Source organism: Cryptotermes secundus, unplaced genomic scaffold (assembly GCF_002891405.2).
Source record: "Cryptotermes secundus unplaced genomic scaffold, Csec_1.0 scaffold2458, whole genome shotgun sequence".
NCBI classification, from domain to species: domain Eukaryota; kingdom Metazoa; phylum Arthropoda; class Insecta; order Blattodea; family Kalotermitidae; genus Cryptotermes; species Cryptotermes secundus.
Genome location: NW_019736442.1, coordinates 389,075 through 411,807, shown reverse-complemented (window position 1 = coordinate 411,807; position 22,733 = coordinate 389,075). Strand labels below are relative to the sequence as shown.

Sequence of the window (22,733 nt, the reverse complement as noted above, 5' to 3'; positions counted from 1 at the left end):
CCATTTGTGAGCTGATTGTCTAGAAAGTATGGGAGCCTTGTCGTCTCGCAAACCTATGGGCCTCTGCAGCCTGTTTCAGGGATAGCTTGACCCCCCCCCAGTGAAGAAATCGAGTAAGAGGGAATGAAATGAAAGACCTTTAATTCAGGACTTCCAGCAGATATTTTCCAACAAAAGGAGCGTGTAATAGACATAGTGACTATATGTGATGTACTATACATGTGGATTGCTATCATTGCAGTTGAATCCACTGAATTTTGGTCACTTCTGGTATATTTTATTACTGTCTTTCATCTGACCCAATTTGATGTGCATTATAATACAGTGTTTTCTGGATATTAAATATTGACATATAAGAAGTTCAGTTTTCATATTCCTGCCAAAATTCTCAATAGAATAATGCCCTTAAATTTTCATATATAACATTTTCACACTTTAGAAGTTCATGTGTAAAAAGTTTTTTTAATAACATTTTCCATTTAATACATTTGAAAAAAAAACTGATGAATTACACATGATATGCAAGTTTGATTATAATCTGTTTGAAGAGCTTTACAACCATTGTTCATTTCTCGATAGTCAAACTGTGCCCTAGTTGGCAGTAGCCTGTGGACTGCTTCAAAACGTCTACCTGCGCTATTGACTGTTCATTTCTAGTTCCATGGCTTTCATTATTTAACTTTTACAGAGTGAAGCATATCACTGAAGATCCATTTACATTCATTCAGTTTTAAGCATTCTTGTTTCACTGTTCAGCTTGCTTGATATCATGTGTACATGTGCTTTTACAAATTTAATATGAACAAGAAACTATTGCTATTACTTGTATTGTGGTGTAAAGTAATTTAAAGTAAATGTAGCACTGGTTCTAGTTAAATGGAAAGCAGTGACTTTGCAGGAGACATTTAATGTTGTACAGAAATTGGAAGCAAACCTGAACAGCTGTGTTCAAATTTATATGTTATTTTTACACAATTTCTAGGTGCTCCATTATGACTTGTGCTTTATTAAGTTTTTCTTAGCACTTAAGCAAAATATTGCTGTTTTGCTGCCACAGTATTTCCAAGTTGCCATGGTAATATACATTCATATTTTTTGTAATTGAAATATTAGGAAATGGTTGCTTGGGACAAAACTATGAAAGTGGCTCCAAAAAATGAACCTAATTTTACATTTCCCTCCTAAAAGTTTTCCACTTAATGAGTTCTTTTTTTGGAGGTCCTCTGAAAACTTGTTACTCAAGAAACACTGTATTTTTTCTTTAGAAGTTAATGCTTTTGGTTCATAACTTTGGCAGTAGTTCAGATAAACCTGAGGAAGCCTGTGGTTCTTAACCTTAAGGTGTATGTCTGTCTCTCTTTTTCATTTTTGGCCAACTGCAGCTGCAACTTGCTGGCTTGTCCCACTGGCCCTTGTTATATAGCTTCAGGTTGGAGTGCACAGACAACATAGAATATGTCATGTCATAGTCGTTGTTTCCCGTGTGTTTACTGGTCGTTGCCTAGCAATGGCCAGCTCTTCTTGCTCTGCCACTCTGGCTTTCAGCTGATATGACACATTTTTGAATAGCTACTAAGCTGTTGATTGCGTTTTCATAATTGAGGTCATAATTGTAGTTCAGCATAATTTGACATGTAAAGTGTGAGGAGCAAAGTAAACAAAGCAGACAGGACAGGTCTCAGTGTTTGGCATGTGGCTTAGAGTTTGTTCATTTTTGTCCTCATTCATGCACCAAGGGAAGATAGGCCAAGCATCTGCATTGCCCTTGAGCTGAATATGTATGTTGCACACTGTTAGTGGTAACAAGAACATTAACACTACTGGTGTGTGTTGTTAGTGTGTGAAAAAAAATATTGATATTGTAACATGTTTAGCCATGGAAGACGCCGCTCGGATTGTTAATTGGTTTATTTAACAACCTACAAGTCGTAACTACAATTGATTATAACACTGTTGCGGGGTTTCACACTTTATAACCCTATTCGCAATAATCTCTTCACTGTGCGGGGTTTCACACTTTATAAACCCATTCGCAATAATCTCCTCACTCTGCGGGGTTTCACACTTTATAACCCTATTCGCAATAATCTCTTCACTCTGTCCTCAGTAGTCTACACGTATTCACAGTATGGGAGCTATATAAGTGTCACTGTGTTACACACTCCCAATTACTTCTCAGTTATCACAAACTATCGCTGATTAACACACCCGTCTGGTTCTTCTTTCCATGACTGCTGCTAGATTCCAACTGTGTTTCTCCGGTTCACACACTAACTCCTGATTACACGCTAACACTCACTTGCTGCTCAGCCAGCTTTTATTCTGTTTGCTGTTGCATATTGCCCGTGTCAACAGTGGCGTTGAGTGCCACGTCACAGTTGCGGGGGGGGGGCAGAGTGCTGACTCACCTGCTACGTCACCGCTGGGGAGGGAAGGGGTGTCCTCCATTGCGCAACACGTCACACTATGTAAGAAGGAAACATCATTGAGAACTTCATTTGGTATGAACACTGATATTCTGTCTCCAAACATTTAACCTTTACTATAAAGGAATAACAAATTTGAATCCTTCTGCTACAGCATTGGCTCTAGGTGTGATATTATTATTGAAGAAATGTTTATATTGTGACGTATTTGCGCTATGCATAACACCCCCTCCCCCTTGAGCGGTGACGTAACACGGGATGCCGCCGTTGCTACTCAGCAGTAAACAACTCCCGACAGCGTTGCTAGGCTATTGGCAAACACTGTGTCAGGCGACAGTGGTGTCTATTACATAACTGCTTTCTGTGTTGTCCGTAAGGGGGCTAAATAAGGGGCAGCGAAGACTATTCAAGAGTTAGTTACGAGGTACGAGTTGGCCAGGGAAGAGTATGCATTCTGGCATTTGTGATACTGCCGATGGCAGTCATGTTGAGCTTGTAAATTGTGATTGTAAGAGCGAATGTGAAATAAAATTCGCTATATCCAGTACGGCGTGAAGTTATTTGTCGCATATACACCCAATATTTTGCCTTGGACTCGAAAACTATTCACGCACTTTTTCTTTTACCGAAGTTGAAACAGATGTGGGCGGAACATAATCAAGTACACTTTATTTATTTCAGCCTTCCATAAAGCCTGTTTAACAGTAGGCTACTGCTGCCAGAATATTCCATTGAGAAGTACTAGAAAGAAAATGTGTTGCCATGATATTATTAGTGTAATTTCTTACCATTGTAAAAATTATTCGCAGAGAAGTTTATAATTCTGGAACGACAGAATATTATGTATACCACATGTAAATTTGAAATGTACAGTGGTGACATTTCTGAGAATATTTCTCTGCTTGTGGTGGAAGTCTTGTTATAGCTTATCATTTTATGATATGGAATTGCAGTGTCTGTCTGCAAACCAAGTTTGTGCTCTGAGCACTAAGATGTAATAGTGATCCTGCAGCTAGCCTATTCTCATTGTGTCAAACTTCAAGGTGAGTGATTTGATGGGCTTGTGAGTTTGTTCATCCCCTTATGATAAATTGAGGATGAGGCTCCCTTTCATTCATTTCCAGCAGCTTTTGAACCAGTGTCAAATGAAATTTTCAGTGGTCTGTTTTGCTATTACAGAATAATAGAATGATGTAGGTATTCAGTACTGTTACATACAACAGGTGAAGACATAATTTTCTTTGTCCACAACAATGATCTCTGATTGAATAGCTAGTAGCTGTTCTGTCCAGTTCATGTGGCCCATATGTTGACTGTAATCTTCAGCAGTGGCAGGTTTCGAGCTCTCCCAAGTTTGTCGCAGAAATTACCCTCAGGTTTTGAGCTTTCCTGGGTTTATCACAGAAATTACCTTCCTGGTGGTTTATGCATATTCATAGTATATACACATCTCGCTGTCACACATGCAAATGATGTGATATGTTTTTGGATTTTGCCTGTCTCACTAAGTTTATTTTCATATTGCAATTATAGCTAGCCATGTTGCACGGTCTGTAAATCTTGTACCACAGTGTTTATGTATTATACATTGTGTGAGAGTAACTCTCCCTCTGGAGAACTCAAGTTCATCCACATCTGAATGTTTAGATGGATTGTGAAATTTATGGAGTTACCACAGGAACTTTCTTATTGAAGAAAATTGTGTTCCCAAGTTTAGTCATAGTCCCTGTTTTGTCATTCATGGCAGATCCTTATTGATGACTTGCTGAAGGTTTGTGACATTATGTATTTTCCTCATTATATGAATGTTGTATTCCATGATGTCTGGGGTGTGTCACGCACATTGCTCCAGAAACTACACTTTGAAAGGCAGGGGGAGATTCTATCCAGTTGTGTGCATCATAAGCAACTAGTTTCAATTACTGAGCTGATTTGGTACTAGTTCTTTCTGTTTGGCTCAGCTGAGTAAGTTCCCTTCTTCCCGCTAACAGTTGATTACTGAAATAGGTACAGTTTCTGGAATGTGTATGTGAAATATACTTTAAGACATTTGGCAGTGTTCAAAATAATATTCATGAAATTTAATCTTATTGTAAGCAAAAGACTTTCGATGTATGTAAAATTGGTCTCTCATCATTTTACTGTAAAATGATGTATTGAACTGTTTGGCAGTCTTTCAGTGTGTTCCTGATGTCATGTCCATTCATACTATTAGAGCCAAAAAGATATGCATCTCCTGTACAATCATATCAAGAAGTTGCAAGCATCTCTGTCATTGCTTAGTGTGCCTCAACACTAATTTGTTGTTTGATTGAACATTATTTTGGCTTCTGCTTGTGTTACTGTCGCCTGCTGCTACTTTGCTTCCATCAAGCTCACATTTACTCTCAGATGAGATTTTATTCAAGTTGCTCTCCAAAATCAGTTCTTCTTTCATATGTTTTTTAGTCCACAAGATTTGTGCTATCATGGGAAGGAGAAAATTACATTCATTTGAGAATGATATAGAGTATACATCATCTTACCCACTGTCATGATAAGACGGCACAGGTCAGTGTCTGTTACAAGTGTGTCTGTACCTTGCTGTTTAATTTTCATGACTGCAATGAGCACATTTGCTGAAGTAGTAGTCCTGACCATTATTTGGGAGTTGATTGATTTTAATCTCATCTGGGATGATGGCATTCATAAGTTCATTAAAGCATGTGTCTCAGATTGGTCCATGAATTTTTCCTTCCACATCCCCTCACATTCATTGTCCTTTCAGCTGATATGATTAGTTATTGCTACATAGTCTGAGGTACCGACAGCTGATTGAATAGACTGTGATAAATAGAAATAATGCCTATTGTCTGTATTTGAAACTAATATCATTGGTTCACCTTCCTCCCCCCATCTGAGCTACAATCATTTGTTGGTTTCAGTGTTCTTGTTGCCTCATTCAGAGATTACAGCAGTCTTGAGGTGTCTGAATGATTGATGCATGGAAATGCCATGACCGAAACCTGCTCACTTTCAGACTTAAATCACCTTCATAGGTTTTATATGTATAAATGCCTTACAGCAGGAAAACATAATGGAAGTCTGTACATGGCAGTGGTCAGCATTCCAATTCCTTAGGTGCTGTAGGCTGGCTCAAAGTAAAGGAATATTTTAGTGTCATGATACCATGGCTGCTCCATGGGTACGCAGTCACAATATTGCAACGTACAATTAATAAAGATTAGGTTGAAAGCAAGAATTGTTGGTTACTCGGTTACATAGACCTATATCTGTGATTACACTGAGAACTTCTATTTGTGTTGCAGGTTGTCTGCTCGTCATGCAAACATGTTTCTGTTACGTACGAACCATTCATGTATCTCTCCGTCCCTTTGCCTCATGCCATGGAGAGACAAATATGTAAGTTGAACTACAGTACAATCAGAAAATTTATAATGTTCATTCAAATAAAGAAAAATTTGTGAAATTGGGTTAAATGGTCTGTTGCCTATATGTATAATTGTTAAGTAAATTTACAGTGCCACTTGCTCTTCCACAGGTTTAGGAGCCGTTTGTAAATCATTTTTAGGCACGTTCGCATCCCTTTGGAGTGCCTACTAAAGTTACTTGATCCATCCATCTGTATGCATGAAAAAGCACAAGAATGGATAAATGAGTTATGATTGACTGTTACTGTAGAGGATTGGGATCTTTAACACTTTGTGGACCACAATTTAAATATTTAAATCACCCTGGGGACCGGCATTTTTAAACCTATACCCTAACTTGTGCACTGTTCACAGTTAAAAATTAATATAAAATCTCCTAATTAATTTTATGAACTACAATTTTTGGAGAACACTTACCAATGCTCCTAGAAGTGCTTGAGAGTGTGATATTTCTGGAAACATTCCCCTTTGTGAAGTTGCATTACACAGAACTTGCACATGTAGACAGTCATACTCCTTTTGTTGTGTACTGTGCAAACATGGCATCTCCTAGAAGGCTGCTTCCCCTTGGCATGTTCACTCTTCACAATTTTCACGAGGGTATTGTAGGGTTTGTAAAGTGTGAAACCCGCCACTGTTATAATTAATTGTAGCCGTTACTTGTAGGTTGTTGAATAAACCAATTAACAATTTCTACGGTGTATTCAGTAATGAAACACGTTACATTTACGTTTACAGTACGGGAGCTATGTATCACTGTATCACACACTCCCAATTACATAATTACACGTCCGGTTCTTCTTTCTGCGACTGCTGCTATATTCCAACTCAACTCGTAGGCTGCTGCCTTGAGAACTGTTGATCACACACTCGCTCATAGGCTTGCTCGGAACTAACTCGGAACTGTCTTCGGCCGCTGATACACTTTAACTGTCTCCGGGGATGGCTGCAAGTTAACTCGACTACAACTGAACTCGGCGATAGCCACATGACAACTCTACTCGTAGGCAGCGCAGCTCTCTTATATAGTGGCTGTGTGTGCCTGTTACGTAGCAACGCTGTTACCTCACGCCGTCTTAAGTCACCGTGCGGAAGGTGGATGACGGAGCGCTGACTCACCCGCTGCATCACTGCTGGTGGGGGGGGGGTTCTCAATTGCACAACATGTCAGTATATTTCCGCATATCACCCAAGAGTCGCCCAGGGGGGTCAAAATGAGGCCTGCGTGGGGTGGGAGTAGACGGCCCCGGTCGTACTAAGACTGTTTCTGCCGCCACCGTGTGGTCTGTAGCCCAGGCTTTTGCCACATTCAGCAGAAATGCCTTGTATTTCAATTTTGAATGAGGGTGTAGATTTGGAAAACCAAAAATGAATTGAAAATGGCACATATAAGATTATCTATGTTAATTTGTCACGACGTGATTTTGCCCATGATCAGGTTTTATGGAATTGGAACAGTGTATAAGTGTAGCAACTGGGTCGAGTTTTCATAAAGATCATGTGGGTTTTGATGGCCACAAACTTTACTGACTATAAACTATTTCTTAGGTTTCCCAACAAAGTACTCACTGCTTTAATGCGAAACTTTTATACACACGACACAGACACGCTGTGATTACGCCATTCCTGCTTACACAGGTAAACCGTAACAAATGTATCCTTTGCTTACCCCTGGATTTCCAGTAAACTGTCCCAAAGCAGGCGTTTTGTCTACTTTTCCCCGTGTGGCTCTCCCCGCAGTGTTGCTACCCGCAGTTTTGTCAGAGCTACTGTCACTTTCACTTTCACTGTCTGTGGCCACAATTTTTTGTTCGCCCCTGCCACACTCACTATCAGATAGTGAGTCGCTATCACTTGCAGACTCACAAGGGATGTCAGATAGCTCATTGAAAAACAAGTCAGATATTTCTTGTTCTCCGAGAAAACACTTGGACCTCAACCTCTTCCGACCTTGATCCATTTTGCACTAGTAACTTCCTGCCTGGTGCATGCAGCTGGAAGATGAACAAAGGCATTTTCTTTTGGAGTGAGAAAGGAAAACAGTGTTGTCATAAACAGCAGGTCATGTTACTGACTACGAAGCAAACATTCAAGAGGTTTATCACACACCAGTCATGCGTCTGCCTGGCGCCAATGCAAGGTATAGTGTGTTTCAACATAATGTGTCCTAAAGTCATAATAATATGCCACCGGTCCGCCATGTTTAAAAGCGCTGGGCATAAAAATATGCCACTGGTCCGCAAAGTGTTAACTGCTGGGCTGGTGGCCAGATTTTAGCTTGGGGTATGTGGGGGTTTAAGTGGTAATTATATTGGTACTGAAGTAACATGTATGTCTTTGGAACTGTGACTACTAAAACATTCGAGTGAAAAATGTTTGCAAGAAAATACATTCTGTACCTGCAAATAGTGCTGTTTGTGAAACAAGACAAATTATTATATGCATAAATCCAAGTGGAAATATTATCTTCCCATGCTCTGATGGAACTCTGATTCTGAAGGCTTTCCTTTCTGTGGTAAATGTGGAAATGCAGAGCTACATTCAGGCAGACTTCACAGTTCTAATACCTGCTCAGCAGAATGCAGTAACCAAACAGGAGAAACAGGTGTTCACTACAAGGTCAGAACGAGACTACTTGAGGTGGGCTAATGTTGGAAGAACCAACCAGAACCAGACACACAGATCTTCACTGAGCTCATCTGCAACCAGCGACCTTGAATTTTTCAAAAAGAAGTTTGTCCATATATTATGTACAGCTGCAATAAGTATTTATATAACAGTTTAATTTGTGACTGTCTCTTCATACAATGACATCCAGTATTGGTGACCCCAACAAAACAACAGACTATGGACAACTCAATACCAGCAGAAATATCCGGAGTGGCCATGTGACTTCTGCCATTCTGAGCTGAGCAAGCAGCAGTGTTGTTCTCCAAAGTCGAAGCATAGTTCACCTTGGCTGGTATCAGCAATGAGAAAACCAAGTTCTACTATGTGATCTTGCAACTGGACCACCAGTATGACATGGAAGTAGAGGATATCATCACCTCACCACCAGAACGAGACCTCTACACCAAGCTAAAGACCAAACTGGTGAGTTCGCTGTCCCCCTCAAAAGAACAACATATCCGCCAGTTCCTTACGTTCAAGATGGGAGACACAAGCCATATCGGTTTCTGACACCTCAGAAGCCTCATCCCAGACATGGCAGATGATATTATCTGCAGTATCTGGTCCAGCTGACTACCCTCCAATATAGGGGCCATCCTCACTGGCCAACTTGAGGGTGACTTGGAATCCACAGCCCCTGTGTGGACTGCATAATTGAGGCCACACCCCAGCCAACACTCGCGAGTGTCACTTCACTACTTGACAGTGCTGCACTTCTGCAGCAGATCAAGGACCTCTCCTGCGAGGTGGCCGAATTCAGCACTGAGCTCAAGGGACACTTGCTCCAGCTCCAGGGATCCCTGCCACAGCTCCAGAAAACGCTGATCAGATCACAGACCCACCCTACTGAGATAATGCTACATCCACCCTCTGTTGGTATCATTGCCGCTACAGAGTCCAGGCACAAAAGTGTACTCAGCCCTGCGCTTGCTGCCGGCAAGATAAATAACATAGCAGACATCAGTGGTGGCACATGTCTGCACTGCAGCCACAGGCCGCCTCTTCATCACAAACAGGATTAGTAAACTGCAGTTCCTGGTTGATACGAGTTCAGATCTTTGCTTGTACCCCCACAGGCTCATTCCATGATGCAAGAAACATGTCAGTTACGACCTGCAGGGCCTAATGTCACTACCATCCCCACCTACGGATGGCTGCCCCTCAGGCTGAACCTGGGAATAGGACGAAATTTCACGTGACAATTCGTGATGACCAATGTCATACATCCCCTCATCGGCATCAATTTCTTCTCCCATTTCAGCCTCCTGGTAGACTGCAAATGCAACTGTCTACTTGGACGATATCCTCTTTTTCTCCTGGTCTCTTTGAGGAGTGTGAGTAACACATACTGCCTTTCTTCAACCAACTTCAGATATGTGGTACCCTCATCAACCCGGCAAAGTGCATATTCCGAGACCCTGAGATCACTTTCCTCAGTTACAAGGTGTCTACCAAGGGTTGCAAACCTCTGGAAGAACGAGTAACCCATCTTCAGGACTGCCGGCCTCCTAAGACCATTTCCACCATTTCCTGGGCATGCTGAACTTCTACAGGCAATTGTTGTCTAGTAATCTAGACTAGTCTAGTCTAATACAAGTAGTCTAGACCAAACCGCTATGACATAGCGACAACATGAACATAGAGCAGCTCGTACGCATATACTTGTATCAACATAAGAAAATCTAATATACGTCACTTCAAATAAACAACCTGTTGGCTGACATACAGAATAATGAGCATAAGCTCCACAAGACGACAGTAACGTCAAGACCATGCGACCTAACTTATGTGAGAAGATCCTGATATGCAGATGCCCCACACTATAGTCGCTTCTCCCACCTGAAAATCATGTCAACATGTAGCGGTCACAAAGTTTGAAGAGATTTATCGCAAAATACTTTATTTCCATCTTTGTCTCTAATTTTTAAATTTTATTTATCTCAGCATTTAAAAATTTTAATGGAAAGACTCAATTTATTCATTTAAAAACACTCAAGTGCACAATAAGGATCCTTATCGAAGAATTAGATGCAATTCAACAGCTGAGTCTGATATCATTGTGTGCCTGATGATGACCCAGTATAAGGGTTGAAACATGTTGCATCAATAAAAACAAACGTTGATACAATAGTGTCTACTTTGTTTTAAATACAGAATATTGTGTAGGCTGCATACTTTTGTATACATTTTTTGTACCTTGTTTATGACACACAGCAGGATGCATACTATTAGACTGACAGTGTACACAACCTTAAGGAGGATGCTGTAGATGTGGTGTGACTCCTTGATGCTATTTGCTCAAGGTTAGTGAACACCATGCACATTGTTCACTAGCTGATCAACTGACAACACCAAAGCCGTTCTTGAGCAAGTAACATGTGTAAACCAGAAGTGGACATGTTATGGCCCTCAGTTTTAGTGTATATACTAAATCAGGGTACTGACTTCATATATGGACTGAATTTTTGTGCACTAACTGCAGGTATAACCTTAAATCAACGAACCTTAAGTGGGATAATTATGCATAGTGTATATGGGAATTTTTCCAGGACTAAAAAAAGTGAACATTAGATATGAGAAAACCTTAAATCAGAATTCCACTCTGTGTGTGAAGAAACCTGTCACATTTCATGTTACTCTAAAATGGATGTAGATCATGGAGAGTGGATCTGTAATTTTTCATCGTGCCACTATGTCATGTCCCATTTGTATTATAGTGAAAAGAATGTACATCTCTGTACAGTCATATCAGAAAGTAATGATCAACTGTTGTCACTGTCAAGTTTGTCTTGATACTGGGTGTATTCATAATTATACATTACTCTGTACCCCCTAAAAGTTGGATCACTGTGGTGAAGAATACCTGGAAGATGGTAAGTGGTGAAGAGTCTTCTATCCTCAGCCCACTGAGACCTTCAGTTAAAGGATAGATACCATCAAAATTCTTATGATATTGTGATTTTGGCCAACCCTTTTCTCAGCTTCCACTTGCAGCACTGTTGTAAGCTGCTGCTGATGTATCTTCTTCAAGCTGACGTGGACTGCCAGGTGAAACTGCCTTGTCAGAGTCAGTCTCCTATTCAGTATTTTTTTAATTCCCTAATATTTGCACTATTATTTCAAGGAGAAACTTATATTCTGTTGAGAGTAAGGAGGCCTTCTGCTCCTCCTCACAACACAATATGATTAGACAGTGTAGTGGTGGTGGTTCTCACCCCTTCAGTCCCCAGTCCCTGTGATACATGAGAAGACCTGCTGTGTATGTGTAATGCAGTCTTGTAAATGCATTATTTATAGGTTGTCCATGTTTTCATATATACTCATATTTGTGACATGTTTGACCCATGTGGGTCCATCATTAGGTATAAATTGCTATATTATATTCTAATATTTCATATCACATAATGCTTGTAGGTGTAAAAGTTTTATTTTTTTAAAAACCAAGTTGGATTCTTGTTAAAATAATCTCAAAATGATTAGTGTATTCTTCTGTACTATTTCTTTTTGTGTTTTGTTTTGTTGTTATGGCAGGGATGTGTGTATATTTTCTGCATGTTTCTGGTATTCTATAATGTGCTTGTGATATGTTATTTATTGTATCATATATTTTATGTCAATTAGTACGTAAGTGTTATATATAATTGTACTTTCATATACTATGGTGGTGGCTTGTGGTAGCGTAGTTGGTTGAGGCACTATGGTACAAACTTGAAGGCTGCGGGTTCGAGTCCTGATAAGGTGGATTTTTTTCAATTTACCTAATCCTTCCAGCCGCACTATGGTCCCAGGTCAACTCAACCTCTAACAGGAATGAGTACCAGGAAACTTCCTGGGGGTTATAGAGTGGCCTGTGCATAAGGCTGGCAAGCTTACCACCATCTGTGAGCCAGTTGCCTAGAAAATGTAGGAGCCTCAATGTCTCACAACCCTATAGGTCACCATGACCTGTTATAGGGATAGCTTTACCCCCCCCCTGTAACTCCTGATGGTCATGATTTCAGTTTTCATTTGTTCTATATTGTTTCACTGCATGCTAGTGCTCTGTCCGTATTTTGGCTTGCACTGCATTAACTTGCAATTTACAGCATGCTCTGTTTCACATCTGTTTCTCTTGCACTCATTGCTCACACCCACCTAACTTGGCAGTTTCACTCAGACCGTCCGTACTGGACTTTCGCAGTTACGTTTTGTAGGTGCAGTTTATTCTAGAAGTCTTGCATGTTCTTAGCCAACCTTGGTCTTCTGCAGTTTACTGAACACTCCTGAGGAAGAAAACCTGAGTGTTTCCTGGAAGAGGTGCCCCCACCCCCCTTGCTGACATGACAGTGCCTGAAATTAGGTCATGATTGTTTCCTTTTCCATCAATTCCATTTCCTTGTTCACCATCATTCAGTCAGTCAATACTGGGTTGTCTGATAAACAGTTTACAAAGGTGTGAGAATGTTGTTCAAGGTCTTGAAAATTTATGTTCTGCAGAATGTTTGGTGTATATATGTCTACAAAATTCTGAAATTACTACTGATTTCTCTTATGTTTCCTCTAGGTGTAACATTTGTATCAGCAAATGCGAAGAAGCCCATCCGTTATCTAGTGACCTTGAATAAACAAGATAAAATCATAAAATTAAAAGAAGAACTAATAAAATGTATTGGTCATGATGTACCAAAAAATATTGCTTTGGCAGAAGTTTTGGATAGCCACATAGCAAGAATATTGGTAAGCTGGTAGTTCTGTATTGTTGAGGTGGGCTGTATAAGGTATAATATATGTAAGAAATCTGCGGAAGAACTGTTCAGAAATTTTCCAGCTGAAGGAGTAGAGGTCATTAAAAATTGTGCCCCTGGGCACTGAGTCATGCTTTCCATTGATGTGCCAGCCAGTGGGTTCTCTCTGCAGAGAACTTGCCACTGCATCAAGGTGGCCTTGTCATCATCTAGTCTGAATGTGTGGTAGTGACAGTTCCTGGCTGTATGGAGGATGATTCAGCAGCTTTCAGTGCATGGAATGCAGCTTTTGCTGGACATGCAACATGATGATTCCTCTTGTGAGCATGCTGTGTCAGGCTCTCTTTCAGTTTGAGTGTGGAAGTCTTTGAGGGTTGCACAGGATTACTGTGTGTTGATGGTGGTATTAGGTTTCTTGAATGCCAGCATTAACCTTTAGGACCTGGGAGCTGAATAATAGCTTGTTGGTCCTGTTTGGACAGATCCTACATGGGGAATGCTGGCATTTAACCATGTCACAGTGTTCCTGCTTGCTGTAGTTCACCTATTGTGACACACAGGTTGTGGTTGACTGCGGGTATTTCATGCACACAGCCATACGATTACAAGTGACTGATCATATCTGCTGACAGTATCGTGAACAGGTTTCATTCGAACAACTCACACATGTGAACGTGTATGTGGCCCCTTAAAATGCGGGCTGTTTTTGCTAAGATATGCCACTGCCTTGATGCAGGTGCTGTAAAATGCCATTTATTTGTTGTGTTACCGCAGAGCAAGTTCTCTCAAGCAGTAATGCTTCTGACATAGTTTGCAAGGTGTCCAGTTGAAATCTTAGCCAGGACATGAACTATTCTGACTCAGTATTTTTCTTGGGTTTCCTCTATGTTTATTGTCCAAAACTATAAACTTTCAGGAAAAATCAGATTGTTAAAAGTGAATCCCTTTGCCCATATATGAAATCCTGAAACAGCTGACCTTTATATATGCAGCTTAGTTTATGTTACTGTATATCTAATTTGCATAGTAAGCCTCTGCTAATGCATCATACATGGTGCTCACTTGGTGTTGACGCCCAGTTGTGTGTTGCTGGAAATGAATGGCTTATGGTAGGCCAGAGGCTACATGATAGATACTTCTGTTGGCGAATGCTGTCTTTGTTAACTGTGGTTAGAATCAGGTCACAGTAGAACAGTCTTGCAGACCCGCTAGCTTTTAGGACGTCCTGAATCACTCAATACAAAAAGTGGCTTCTTCCAAATTCCCCCATTCTGTGAAAACCACTAGAAATACTGTTTAATGCTGTTCTTTTAGTTTTGCCATAAATATTTAGAATCAGGAGTGGACAGAAATGAGTGCATTGAATCTTTCATCCCATTATTACTTTCGCATTTACTTAGCATGAGAAGATACTTCAAATGTGAAGGAAATCAATCTCGAAATCTCGACAGATTTGCTTGTTTTTAGCTTTCCTTAATGTAAAAGAACGGTTTTTAGAATGCACTATGTCTGTGGATGGATATATGTAATGTATGTATGTGCCCCGTGCTAACCTATGATTTGATGCTTGCAAAGTTATTTATGGCTGGCAGTTTCTAAAGGTCTCATTAACCGACTGTGTGTGACCAACCCATGTCTAGGAGAAAGTTCACGTTAGAATCTGAGAGCAGCTTTCCCCCTCCAAATTTCAACCGTTGAGAAGTGTACATCATAAGACATCCTCTGAATTTCTTTATCAGACCAGTAACTTGCATCGTCATGTGTCACGTCACTTGGCTAGTTAAATTCTGTTTTACAGAGCTGCTGTGGAGTATCTTCCTCTCCCTGTCAGACAGGTTTTGCTTTCCCTTGAGCTTCCACTGACCCCTGATGAAGTTGCAGAATACAGCTACACATGCATATGTTTATGGTTTTATCCCCCATCAAAATGTCTGTCACGTTTCAGATGGCACTGGTTGCAAATTTTTTGAAAAAATGCAAATTATGGCAATGAAATGGAAGAACTTTGACTTGAATATGAAGCTGAAATAATACACCTGTGTGAAGTTGACAGCCTGAAAATAAATAAAATATGAAGACAAGATGGATTAACTTCAAAACTGTTTATGATACTGAAGAGAGAACACAATATGTGCTAAAAGCAAGCAAACAAAAGGCCCATTTTCAATTGGCAATGACTGACTCCCTGATGTTGCTTTATTGTACTGACATCTTTCTTTCTCAGAAAAGCTACTCAATTGCTATGCATGAGCTTGACTGCAGCTTTATGTGAGACTAAAAATCTCCTTCAAGCTCACAGCACATCTTTTCCAAACTGCTGACTTAGAACTCCTTAAACTTCTCCAAATTAACTTGAAAATAAGCCAACTAATCTACCATACATATGATATCAGTTTGCAGGTGAGTGTTGGGCAACCTCCACTCTGTCACTTTCCTCCACCACTAGTAACATTAATGGGACCTTGAGCATGAACTTGAGTACTCGGTGGGCGACAGGCATGGTGAAAATACAGTAATTTGAAGGCCCCACTCCTTTGTTCTGTGTGTTTCTGAAGAAAGTGGGTTTTCTTTAGTGGGGAGTTTTTACTTGTGCAAAATGGAGCAGCATGATGAATGCCTGAAAATGTATTATCATATTGAGATTTTAACACATTGCGGACCAGTTGTTTAAATATTTAAATCACCCTGGGGACCGGGGTTTTTAAGCCTAGCACCCTAACTTGTGCACTGTTCACTTTAAAAATTAATATAAAGTCTCCTAATTAATTTTATGAACTAAAATTTTTGGAGAACACTTACCAGAGCTCCTAGAAGTGCTTGCGCGTGTGATATCTCTGGAAACCTTCCCCTTTGTGAAGAGGCATCATGCATAAGTTGCAGATGTACGCAGTCCTACTCTTCTTCTTGCAATGTTCACTCTTCACAATTCTCACGAGGGTATGTTTCCGCATATCACCTGAGAATCGTCCAGGGGGGTCCACGTGAGACCTCCGGCGGGTGCCAACAGATGGCCCCGGCTGCACTACGTCTGTGTCTGACGCAGGTACTGCCGCCACTGTGAGGTCAGTAGCCCAAGCTTTTGCCGAGTTCAACAGAAATGCTTTGTATTTCAAAGTAGAATTTCTGTTCACCTTTTTGAAAACTGAAAATGAAATGAAAAGTGCACAGTTTATAAGCCACAGTGCAACTTGCTTCGTCCATTCTGCTGTTTTCCTAAGAAGGGAATAATAGACCAAGTACTGGTCGGCCCTATCAACTCCCTTCATGAACATATTATACTCGGAAATACAAAGAGGCTTCTTCACTTGCCCGTGGCGTCTCTGAACATCAAACATACTCGACTTGTGAATAGTGGAAACCATATTCACAATGCGAGTATCCCTCCAGGACTGAAGAAGAATGTCCCCCTTCCTCCTGAATGTGGTGTCACCACGTTTCAGGCATTTCTTTAGGGTGTGACAGGAAATGAGCATGATCATGTTACTGGCTAAGCTAGCAAACATTCCCAAGGTCAGCTACGCAGTAGTTATGATGCACCATGGCCACACAGCGAGATATAGTCGGTTGCAACATAACGCGTCAGAAAAGGGCCAATTGGCCGGTCCGCAACGCTATAGAAACGTAGAGAGCGAATTGGCCCCTCCGGTCCTGAATATGTTAAGCAGTTTGGGGATAGATCAGCAAGTGTAGTGACTAGCTGGGGTTTGGGGAACTGGGGTTCTATTCCTGGCAGAGGCAAGACATTTTTCTCTTCTCTTAGCATGTAGACCAACTCTGGGGTCCACCGAGCCTCCTGTCAAATCAGTATTATCAGTGTTTGTTTTACCAGGGGGCAAAGTGGTTGCAGCATGAACCTGACCACTCACATCTAGTACTGAGGTTGTGAGTGTGTCTAGTTATGCCCCTTTATCCCCTTATGCCTTCATGGTATGGTGCTTGATTAAGCCCAGTGACAACTTTACTATATTATATAGAGTTTAAAGTTGTAGGTAAGTGGTTCATGTTAATCGGTGTTGCATTATAGTTAAGGCTCTTTATTTCTTTCAGGATGAAAATTCACTTTTGCGCTATGTGAATGATACTAACCGCAGTATATATGCTTTTGAAATTCTCCCACCTCCAGCTGCAAGTGATTTGAAAAATAAGATGCTTGAAGAAAAATCACTTCCACAGGTAATGTTGAATCTAAATATCTGCTCTCCGAATGTGGTGGCTTGTTACTGCTCATTCTAAATCTGGGGACATAGTGCTGTGGATTCTGAATCAGGAGACATAGTACTGTGGATTCTGAATCAGGAGACATAATGCTGTGGATCCTGTATCTGGAGACATAGTACTGTGGATTCTGAATCAGGAGACATAATGCTGTGGATCCTGTATCTAGAGGCATAGTACTGTGGATTCTGAATCAGGAGACATAGTACTGTGGATTCTGTATCTGGAGACAGTGCTGTGGATTCTGAACCTGGAGACATAGTGCTGTGGATTCTGAATCAGGAGACATAGTGCTGTGGATTCTGAATCAGGAGACTGACTTCTGATGGTTATTGGATGCCATTCTGTGCTATTTGGATCTCCTCATCACATCTTGTTGCCCTGAAATAAATTTCAGTAATATTCTTCAAACTGTCTACTTCCCAAGTGGTTCCTATGTGAATTTTTACACGTACAAGTTGCTACAAGCTTGTTGGTGCTTTCATTTAACTCACTAACCAAGAAATGTAAATCAGAAATTTTCCATTTGACAAGCGCTTTATCTTGCAGATAGTGAATAGTTTAAATAGTTTAAATAATTTATCTACGGTCTGGCACTGAGATTGGGTGCTTTAAGATTCACCACTATAGAACGGGAACTTATTTGTATAAGAGCCCACTCATAAGTGTCTGCAGTTTCAGTAGTCAAGGGCAACTGGTCCATGAATCAGTGCATGTTTGCTCTTGAAACATTTCTGAACAAAAGTCTGTTGTGCCAACATAGAATTTGATGTGCTGAGGCATGGATGGATTACAGAGTGGGATGCTTTTTTAAAGAGAAAAGAGTGGTGTTTGTCATTTTCTGTTTTTGGAAATTCTGCATAGAGGTGCAGATGTTCTAAATTTTATTTTCCCTCTGACCAGGTCTGTTTTCACCTCAGTGGGTATGTTATCAAATTTCCAATATTGAGCTGCAAACATCATGTGCAGCTGCAGGACCAGCATCTGGAATTCTGAGAACATTAAATTCTAGCCCAGAAATTGTTTGGTCTTTACAGTAGACTGTGTTGCAGAAGAAGAGGTTATGACAGCTAAGGCATGTTGATTCACAGGCTACTTCTGTGTGTTTACTGAAACTGCATGTACTGATTGGGTCTTTACTCCTACAACTTTCCCTTCAGCAGCATATTCTAAAACTTCCGATCTCATGGCTGGGCTGTGTATAATTATCTATAATGTAGTGTGCTCAAGGTGTACTATTCAGTTGGATAGTGTGTGCAGCGGCCTGTCCATGTATTGTATGCATTGCAGTGTAATGGATTATATGTTCTCATTAGTGTGCAAGATCTCCCAATGATCAGGACAGCAGCAAGAAGTCTGGAGAGCCTCTAGACTTGGAAGGCGAGGACGTGATGGATATTCCAAGCAATGATGGGTCAGGAGATGCCAGTAGTGATGCACTTGCCTTTGGGCCTCTTACTGAAAGTGAATACGAGAGACTGACTGGTAATTTGGCTAGTGGCCCTGGTGAGAAGGGGGATGGATGGAGGAGTTGTGCCATCTGTCTGGAGGAGATGGATACAGACCTTCGACGACATGCGTCATGTAGCTGTGTTTTGTGCGAATCATGCATTGATGTAAGTTTGCTGAAGTTACAGCACATTCTGCTCTGTTGTTATGTAATGAAGCACAGTTTAATGTTATGTATACAGGGAATCAGAAGAAATGGTGGAATGGAGCATTCATGATCTTCCTCAAGAAATTGTACTGACATTCATGGGTAAAGAATTTTGGAAATCATGGTCACCAATCAGATATTTTGGTTTCCAGAAAAACTAGGATCTTTTGTTTTCTGTCCTCTTGCCTCTCCTTGACCCACAAGATTCTCTTCTCATTATTGTAGTGTTATCCTGAACACATGCAGGCCAGGAAAAGAGAACAGCCAAAAAAAATAATTAAAAGAGATTTATTTCTGTGATATACTAATGGTGTTGATATTAACTTCTTGCCACACTTGACTGCATCAGACTGTGAAAACTTGAATGCCGAGTGTGAAATTAATTGCCACACAACATTTTTTCAGTTGCTACTGGCAGCCAGCCAGTCTTGGACCAGTTGGAACATTATACTGATATTTTTCTGAAAACTGTCAAAGCAGCCCTTCACACAGATATTTGACCCCAGGGCCCCCAAAACATGAAGCAGGAGTGCCAACCACTTGGCTGAGACATTGAGTTTACTATTGTTTTTATTAATTCTCTTACCATTAAGCCCATTTCATACAACTTATTTGGAAATTTATAAATATGTATAATTCTGTTCTCCAGCATGTTGAGATTGGCTCTGGGGCCTACTCGGTTCTCTATCCACTGAGTAGCAGGAGTTTTTTCATAGACAGAAAAAAAGAAAGAAAGAAAGAAAGAAAGAAAGTCTATATCAAATTTACATTGTGTTAAACTTGGTTCTGTTCCATTCTTTTAATTAAGTGTTCTATTACAATATGACTTTGAAGCATATACAAGTATTATACACTTTACAGGTCATTAATTATGTATTAGAGTGTATGATGGTGGCCGTGATAATATAGTCAGTATAGTGACTGGATACTTGACAACTAGGGTCAGAGTTCGAATCCCAGTAGGTTCAAGAATTCTCTTCTCCACATCATCCAGACTAGCTGTGTGGCCCATCCAGCCTCGTATCAAGTGGGTGCTGAGTAGTCTTTCCCTGTGTGTAAAGTGGCCGGGTTAGGAAGCTGGTCAGTCACCTCAAGAAAATGTAGATCTATATAACCACTCCGCCATACGCCTTCATGGCATAGTGCTTGATTAGTTAAGCAACGGTGACAACTTTACCTTTCCCTGACATGTAGAAAGTGTCTGAGAGATCTCAAGAACTTCAGGCAGTTCCCTTGCTGAGATTTTAAGCAACTTTGGTTGTCCCAAATGAGGACAGATATGTTCTTGTAAAGCTAACAGTGCGCTTCTCATGCAGAGAGATATCAGATTCTTACAAATTTGTGTTCATGAAGTGTTTTGTTTCTGCACACAGTTTGAATATACTGAAATCATTTAAATTCTAGATGTTATCTTGCCTCTGGGTATTAATAAGTAGCAGAGCTTAGAATTTGATCATAACTGATTACTTTGTGGAATATTTTTGTTGACAGATAGTCCTGCCTCTTTGTGTAGTCCATCAAATGCTTACAGCTGCCAATATGAGGCTTAACAGAAAGAATATCTGCCAGCTGAATACCAGACCTGACACTTGACATGCAAGGTTAGACTGTTAAGTTCCAGGTCTGCATAAATTTTAAGAAACCCACATTTAAAATCAAACATATCTTTTAATGTTCTTCAAATAATCATCTTGAAATGTCACACACTTTTGTGCTTACTCATAAAGTTGTTGGAAACACTTTTTTGATTTCATTTTCATTTAATGCCTTTGTTACAATTCTTTTAACATCCCCTGTGTCTTCAGATGTTCTCCCTTTCAATGTGAATTTGATTTTGGGGAATAAGAAAATGACAGGTGGGAATAAATCAGGAGAATATAGGGCATGATTTAAAATGTGAAATCCAATGTTTTGCCTAAAACTGCTTTATTGATACTGCAGTGTGGGGTCTTGTGTTTTCTTGCAAGAGGAATCGACTTCCTCTTTCCTGAAACTGAGGTCTTATTTGACGAATTCTTTGAAACAAACGACACAATACTTGGACATAATATTCCTTATTCACCATTCTTTATGAATGATTCCCTGACTTTGTTTTTTGGCTTTTGAAATAAAAATGTATTGTTTTTTTAAAAGCCTGGTGAGTGCCATTCCACGCTTTGCCTTTTTGTTTTGCGATCATACTCAAAACAGCAGGTCTCATCGCCCGTTACATCTGTCAAGCAAGGAACCATCTTCATCCACAAACTGAATAAACTCTTTACATGCTTGCAGTCTGAGAGCCTTGCACTCATTGGTCAAGCATTGGTGAAGAAACCTGGCATAGATCTTCCATTTTCCAAGATCTTCCACTAAGATTTTTGAGATTGTTTCTCTGCTAATTTCAAGTTCCTCTTCTATCATCCAGAGAGTCATTCGATGATCAGTTGAAATCAGTTCCTGAACTGTTTCAATATGTTAGGTGTTCGAACAGCTTTTAGCCATCCACTGTGTTCATCATCTTTGAGATTTTCACATCTGTCCTGAAAGATTGCAGACCATTCAAAAACATGTGTATGAGAGAGCATTGGCACCATAAGCCTGTTTTATTAGCTGGAAATATTCAGTAGCTGTTTTGCCTGTCTTGAAGCAAAATTTAATGTTCACCCTTTGCTCCATTACTACAAACTATCACAATGATCTGCTTGGTACAAAATCTTAAACAGGACTGAGCATGAAGCACAAGAGGGATGTGTCTGACTTTGTACAGGGAACATGATGGAAGCATCAGCTTACATTGACAGGTTGAAATATCTTTTTACATGCTTTTAATATGCGTAATGGACTCAGTCCCAGAATTTGTCAATCCTATATTAATATAAATATTGTATTTCTGGACATTATCCATCATCATGTTTTTATTTGAAACACAATATTTTGGAGACTGGATTCTGTCTCCATTTTCAGATAAAACCTGCTCAGTTTTAAATAAAAACAATATGATGGATAATGTCCAGAAACATATTTGTATTAATGTACCATTGTCACAAACTCTTAGATCTTACTTGTATATTAAGGTTAAAAGTTCATACCTAAGCTCCATAGAATAAATGTAAAGCTCCAAGGATTACAGTCTTTTACACGTGAGGTCAGCTTTAAGCTCCATCTGCTTTAACCTTACAGACAAGGTTGCCTTTCGTAATGAATGTACTTTCAGAAATCTTCATGCAAAAAGTACTAATAACACAGAGTGGTCCTCTCAGCAGAGGCCCGAGACTTTTAGTGATGAGACTTCTGTTTATGTACCAGTGTAGGTACTTACCTCAGTGTGTGTGAAACTGCATCCTCTCGCCCCTGAGGCTGTAGTGAACTGGTCACCCATTCTTGGAACACTGTTGCACTCTGTGCAGGAGCCATTCTGTGTTGTGATGGAAAGATGTGTTTAATGAAAGTTTTTATGCCTTATTTGAATGTACTGGCAAACAGGTCATTTGAGGAGTTTCACGTGGCAGTTTGGAACAGATGTGGGGGGTTTGCGAATGCTATGTTCATGAACTGCTTAACAAACCAGCTGTGGGTAACCGAGTGGACTGTCATCATGTCAGAGGCTAGGGGCACGAAAGGGCAGTTGCTG

General features: G+C 40.3%; 1 protein-coding gene across 5 annotated transcripts in view; it reads left to right on the top strand.

Moving 5' to 3' along the window:
- Window positions 1-22,733, top strand: part of LOC111869987 — an 89,414-nt gene that overhangs the window by 44,289 nt on the left and 22,392 nt on the right. For all 5 annotated transcript variants that reach the window (XM_023861892.2, XM_023861891.2, XM_023861893.2 and 2 more), the window contains exons 7-10: window positions 5,735-5,828; window positions 13,071-13,243; window positions 17,299-17,424; window positions 18,783-19,082. In XM_023861892.2, coding sequence (XP_023717660.1) covers window positions 5,735-5,828; window positions 13,071-13,243; window positions 17,299-17,424; window positions 18,783-19,082 — 693 coding nt within the window. The remainder of the gene's footprint in view (window positions 1-5,734; window positions 5,829-13,070; window positions 13,244-17,298; window positions 17,425-18,782; window positions 19,083-22,733) is intronic.